Source organism: Aspergillus karnatakaensis (assembly GCF_047715665.1).
Source record: "Aspergillus karnatakaensis strain CBS 102800 unplaced genomic scaffold BJY04scaffold_53, whole genome shotgun sequence".
Lineage (NCBI taxonomy): Eukaryota > Fungi > Ascomycota > Eurotiomycetes > Eurotiales > Aspergillaceae > Aspergillus > Aspergillus karnatakaensis.
Window position 1 is genome coordinate 182,675 of NW_027395765.1, and position 6,511 is coordinate 189,185.

Below are 6,511 nucleotides of genomic sequence, written 5' to 3' on the forward strand. Positions count from 1 at the left end.
AATGGGTAATTACACTGATTGGTCCAGACCACATTTGATAAGGCGGCACTACTAGTATTTTATTTCGCCGTTTTGTCACGTACTGTATACACCTTACTTTGCAATGTACTCGTAGTGGGTGATCTTTATGTAGATTCCGAAGTCGCAGATTCATTATCAGAATTCTCATCAAGCATAGTAACAAACATAGCAGGAAGATCTGCGCAGGGTATCTATGTGTGAGCTGCATCGCATTGTTTATAATAACTGTCATAAGCATAAAAATTTTAAAATAAGCCATTTCTTTTCACTTTTCAGATGCACCGAATCATTCCATTATACGTACTTTGCAAGATGTTTGCAGGATGAATGCCAAAAAGAACGAACTACTCAGCCAGTCTAAGCATCCCACGATTCGAGATTTGAGACGACACACGGCTCTTCACCTTCAGACTTGACCCTGAGCTCACCGATTTGGTAAACAGTCTCGCCTTCCTTCTCGAGGAGTTCTCGGATATCGCGCTCAGACCCCTTCTCAACAACAATAACCATTCCGACACCGCAGTTGAAGGCGCGAGTCATCTCGTGGGCGGAGACGTTGCCGTTCTTCTTGAGCCATGAAAAGACGGGGGGTAGCTGCCATGACTTGGCATCAATGTGGGCTGTCAGGGTTGGGGGTAGCATGCGGGGTACGTTGTCAACGAGACCGCCGCCCGTTATATGGGCGAGGCCCTTGATGGTATTCTGGGAGGAGACAGACAAGGCCTTAAGGAGGGGCTTCACATATATGCGAGTTGGTGTAAGGAGGGCGCGGCCGAGGGTGAGAGATTCGGTGGACGAAGGAATAGTGAAGGGGGCGGGGTCGTTATAGCCAAAGCCGGAGCGCTCAACAATCTTGCGGACGAGGGAGTATCCGTTGGAGTGGGGGCCCGAGGAGGCCAAAGCGAGGAGGACGTCGCCGTTTTTCATGGCTGATGTGTCTGGGAGGATGGTGCGGGCGTTGGGGCCTGCGGTATTGATGGCACCGACGGCGGCACCGACAGCATCGTAGGTTTCGTCGACGAAAAGCCCAGGCATCTCAGCGGTCTCGCCACCAATAAGGGCACAGCCGGCTTGCATGCAGCCCTCTGCAACACCGGTGACGAAGGCGGCGGCGGTGTTCACATCCAGCTTACCACACGAGTAGCAGTCGAGGAAAAAGAGGGGCTCTGCGCCCTGAACGACCAAGTCATTGACGTTCATGGCAACCAAGTCGATACCGACAGTGTTGTGCACGCCCGCAGCGTGTGCGATCTTGAGCTTAGTTCCAACACCATCAATGGCTCCGATAAGAGTGGGAGATTCAGGGTGATAGGCGGAGTTAGCAGCAGCGAGAGAGAAAAGCCCACCGAACCCCCCAATGACAGCATCAGTTCCAGGTCGCTTGGTCTTTGCAACGCTGCTCTTGATCATGTTAACGAGGTCATTACCGGCGTCAATTGAGACTCCAGCAGCGGCGTAAGTCAGGGATCGTTGAGCCTCGCGCTGACGGAAAGCTCGGTGGGCAATATCCTTGCGGTAGAACATGCCATCGAAGTGAATTGTATTGATACCAGCGTAACTTTTCTGTAAAGCTTCTTCAAGGTTGAGGCCGGTCGCGGTGGCGGCGATCACCCGTCCACCTGCAGTCTGTAACCCATCACCAGCAAGGTTGGTTCCGGCGTGGAAGATTAGGGTACCTTCGGGCGTTGGGTCTAATGTAATCTTCTTTGCTTTAGCGTACGAACCGGGGTACCCGCCTGCAACTGCAATGACGGTCGTAGAAAAGTTGGGCTTAATCTTGATCGAAACGCCATCGAGCCAATGCTCCGTGCAGGCCACCATGATCTCCGCCAGATCAGTGTCGTCACTGAGCAGGGGTAATAGAGTTTGAGTCTCGGGGTCTCCACCTCGAACGTTATATTCAAGGACTTTCGGGCCGTTCTTGGTCATCATGAGACCGGTAAAAAGAATACCAACGAAGGGAAAGCCTTGGTGACTATTAGTATACTCCATGAAAAACGTTTCAATGGTGTGGTTTAACCTTCTCTTCTCATACCATCGATCGATGGCTGAACGATAGTGCGGTCAATCTGTTCGAGAACCTCCTTCGACGAGATTGGCGTAGGAGCATAGCAGCCCATGCCACCAGTATTCGGGCCCTGGTCTCCATCAAAAATGCGCTTGTGATCCTGGGCAGCTGGGAGGGATTTGATGCTATAGCCGTCGCTAAAGGTCAAAATGCTCAGCTCATCGCCTTCTAGAAACTCTTCAATAACAACCTCGTTGCCAGCATCGCCAAATTGGTGATCGAGCATTATTTCGCGAAGGCCTTGATGAGCCTCCTCCTTTGTAGTCGGAATAAGAACACCTTTTCCACCAGCTAACCCATCGGCTTTGATAACAACATTGTGAGACACACTGTCGAGGTATTGGCGAGCTTTCTCGTAGTCCGTGAAGTTCTCGTAGGCAGCGGTAGGAATGTTCTGGCGCTTCATGAAATCCTTCGAAAAGGCCTTGGATCCCTCCATGCGCGCGGCAGCCTTGGACGGACCGAAGCATCTAATTCCAACTTTGAATCTCGTCATTTAATATTCAAAAGGTCTAAGACAGGAGCACCCACCGGCCTGGAAATAACCTTGAATCCCGTCCACAAGAGGAGCCTCTGGACCGGGAACCACAAGGTTGACCTGATTCTGCTGAGCGAAAGCCACCAGGCCCGCATAATCATCACTCTTCACATTGGCATTTTCGATCTTGCTATGGGCACCTGCAGCGGTGCCTCCATTGCCCGGAGCAACATAAACGATGTCTACTCGGTGAGACTGGCTGAGTTTCCAGGCCAGAGCATGCTCACGTCCGCCGTTGCCGACGATGAGGATGCGCAGACGTTCCTGTGCCATTGCGGGATATAAGATACTCGAGGATCTGTTAATTGACGGTACATTGTTAGGAGAAAGGCTCTAGAGGGTCCATGACTATGATTGAGATGTGTCACAGATTTGGCAGCGACGAAGGCTTCATGGAGGGGTATTTCGTCACATACCCCTCTAGGAGTTCTTGGTGATCATAACAAGGATCATAGACAAACTTACCTCGAGAAAGTCTAACAGAGGACAGGCCGATAGACCGCAAGACTTATTGATGTAGAATCAGCGTTTACTCTCTCCTCTTTGACTCCTAATCGAACAACTTTTTTTCAAATTGCGGGACGGCGGGGCTTTTTTCTCCGAAAACACCCCCGGACTCGGAGGGCCATAACGTAGTTATACCATGGTACCAGTCTCGTATTGTAAATACAGATACCGACGAGCAGCAAGGCGGTGAACTCTCTCTTAGGCGGTCAAAAAAAAAGATATCGTCGCGGATTGAACGCCTACACCACAAGTTTGTGTAACTCGATTAATCCTTCAAGAGCCTTCCATTTCCTAGGGTGGGATGTTTCGGTCCTCCTTACGGTCGGTTTCAGACCCTCTGCGCGGCCATGTCTGTATCTCCTGTCTAGCCAGAATTTCGAAGCGCCCATCTCAGGCGCGGCTTTCGTTTGGCACTTCTCAGTCGCGTGCAGCTCTTCCAGGAGCTGCGTGGAATCGAAGCGCCTCATCCCAGCCACTCGAAAATGTATTGGGGGTTGTAGCCGATTCACCAAAGGTATGGTTCCTGTCTTGGTTCTTTTCATTTCCTCCTGGCACTCATGAATCGGCTTGCTATAGTCATTGGAAACGACAACAAGCGAAACCTCTGAGCAGCATGATTCAAATTCGGCACATGCAGCGACACCCGGAGGCGAATCAGAAGAGGTATAGGCAAGACAAATATCCAAGTCTTGATGATTTGTTGAGTGTGGATACTCATAGACTGGCTTCTCATCTAGGTATCAGAAACCACAAGTGAGACGTCTCCGAAGAAAGTTTCAAGCCAGCGGAACCCTGGATTTCGCTTAGGAGGTTATGTTAAAAAGGTATGCGCAGATTTGTTTCTCAGTCTATACCAATTATTTGAGAGTCAATGTTGATCATTTGACCTCTTTCATAGAACTCGACAAGAAAAATTGAACCCTTCAAGCACGAACGAACGAAAGAACCAAGAGCGGCATTACCTCGCGGAGTCCATTCACGATACCGCGGCCAATTCTTAAACACAAAACATCATCGGCTTAAACGTATGCGTCTTGCAGTTCCCATGCCGTTCGTTTGGAAGCTAATAAATTGCCAGCGGTTCTTGTGGAAACCCCTTCTGTCCCCCGTCTCTCTTTTGGCCTCGACAGAGTACTTTTCAAGTAAGACATGTCAAAGCGGTCCATTTCAAGGGCTTTCGTAATCTAACGAGTATCAGCCCAGGAGTCTATCACCTTCGCGATCGTAGGACTCGCGTTTACAACTTTGATCCATATCTAGGATCCATCATGCCCGTGACCGAGTTCGACTTCACGGCGTTGAAAGACTACATTACCTCTTCGAAAGACAACACACTACGCGACGTCGCAGTCAAACACGGTAAAAAATATATAGGCTCGTCATCAAGTATGACGGGCGTCCTGTCACATTTCCATTACCTGCTGTCAGCATGGCGCCCGGTCAATTTCAATATGCTATCCCAAAGCTTTCCAGAACACCTCACGACATTCACGCGTCTTTCACGCGCTCCTGCAGCCATGTTTCTGCGGTACCAGAATGGTACCTATGCAATTGATGCCGATAAGGAGTTTGACTCCGCTAACATCCTTATGAACCTGGGCAAATCAATGGAGAAACTTCTCACCATGCCGAAAGAGGAATATGAACGTTACCGGAGATCCCATGATAACAAAATTACGCGTGAGGAGGAGGCCCTCGTTCCGGAGTCATACCACTACACCAAGTTTGGAGGCTTCATGATGAGATCTCAACTAGATTCCTACGACCCGCGTCTTCCGGGAACGGGCATGTTTGATTTGAAAACACGCGCAGTGGTATCTATTCGCATGGATGTGCTCAATTTCGAGAAAGGCCTGGGTTATCAGATCAAGAAACCACTCGGTAAGTACGAGTCGTTCGAGCGCGAGTACTACGACATGATTCGCTCTGCCTTTCTCAAATACTCACTTCAGGTCCGTATTGGGCGTATGGATGGCATCTTTGTGGCATTTCATAACATTGAAAAGATCTTTGGCTTTCAGTATATCAGTTTACCGGAGATGGATCATGCTTTACATGGCACATCCAACCAGCTGGTCGGTGACATGGAATTTCGCCTAAGTCTTCAGCTCTGGAACAAGATCCTAGACAGGGCCACATCGCAATTTCCCAAGCAAAACATCCGATTCCACTTTGAAACACTGGAAACCAAAGAACCTGAGATGCAAGTGTTCTACGAGCCGGTCACCGACGAGGAAATCGACACCATTCAAACCAAAAACCAGAAGGAAATTGACGCCTACCAGCGACGAGTTCTCAGTCTCCAAGATGCCCCAGAGGACGAAACAGATATCCCAGATACCGGACCGGAACCCACGGGCAACACGGGCGAAACATCCGGCATGACTCTCGATGATTTCTCCAATTCACCGTCCATACCCGAACGTCCGATTCGTCTCCTAAACGTCAAAATCAAGAATCGCCTAGATGGCAAGCTAGTCGAGCGAGTCACCAAACTTAGGAGAGATCAATCCTGGACTGTCGATTACGGAATTGATGAATCCGCCGGCCCACATGTCAGACGACTCTACGATGCCTGCGTCGACCGTCGAAAGACGTTCCTGATGGCTGGTAGGGAGGATGTGCCAGAGGAGAAGCTATCATACTATATCCAGACACTGAGAAAACTCTCTAGGCAGGGTCGAAAAGACCTCAAACTAGACCAAACGCTGGATGAGAAACTTGGCACTGTCGTTTTCAAAGAGGGTGGAGACGGGCTTTGATGCTTTCAAATTGGGGCTTTCTATACTGGCTTATGATGGGTGTTCTTTTTTGAAACTTCTGTGTCATTGTAGATATATATTTGTTCACATGCTGTACCATAATCAGGGGCGTTGGGTTTGTACTATACTTTCGTGATATCGTTTACAGAAACCAAGGGCAGAATATAGAATGTGTTAAAATAATAGCCATATTAATATCAACCTCCTCATCAGATCTTGTATTGCACAAATGGAGATATGAAGATACTTGGATCCGCTAGCAGCTCACATATCTATATAATATCATGCTACCAGAAGCATCGATCATGGACACCTTTAAGAACTCAAATATCCTCAGCGTTATTGTCTGGATACTTCTAGATGTCAGCAAACTCTACGTGAACTAGATAGAACTATATCAACCCGACAGTCAAAGCTTTCAATATTATATATACACATGCTCCCGGTAAATGTACAAATGCCAGTCAAAACGCCCCTTTGCAGGTATCAACAGTTATAACATATATGCCCCAAGCAGGTCCAGTCAATTTACACGAATTTCGCCTTCCATGATATAATGATATGCAACAAAGCCCTAAACCTGGGCTCAAGAAAACCCCCAGGCTTGAGACAATC

The 6,511-nt window shown here is 48.8% G+C and overlaps 2 protein-coding genes across 2 annotated transcripts; one reads left to right on the forward strand and one right to left on the reverse strand.

Moving 5' to 3' along the window:
• Positions 1-212: 212 nt before the first annotated feature.
• ade1 (bifunctional aminoimidazole ribotide synthase/glycinamide ribotide synthase) lies at positions 213-3,176 on the reverse strand. Its single transcript, XM_073712499.1, has 3 exons — positions 2,621-3,176; positions 2,042-2,569; positions 213-1,988 (listed from the first exon to the last, which is right to left on the reverse strand). The coding sequence occupies exons 1-3, from the start codon at positions 2,898-2,900 to the stop codon at positions 379-381; spliced, it is 2,418 nt and encodes an 805-aa protein (XP_073567503.1). The 5' UTR covers positions 2,901-3,176; the 3' UTR covers positions 213-378.
• Positions 3,177-3,286: 110 nt separating this feature from the next.
• BJY04DRAFT_197646 (Pet127 family protein) lies at positions 3,287-6,073 on the forward strand. The gene is made up of 6 exons (XM_073712500.1): positions 3,287-3,648; positions 3,711-3,797; positions 3,872-3,958; positions 4,033-4,159; positions 4,213-4,276; positions 4,333-6,073. The coding sequence occupies exons 1-6, from the start codon at positions 3,436-3,438 to the stop codon at positions 5,894-5,896; spliced, it is 2,142 nt and encodes a 713-aa protein (XP_073567504.1). The 5' UTR covers positions 3,287-3,435; the 3' UTR covers positions 5,897-6,073.
• Positions 6,074-6,511: the final 438 nt, after the last annotated feature.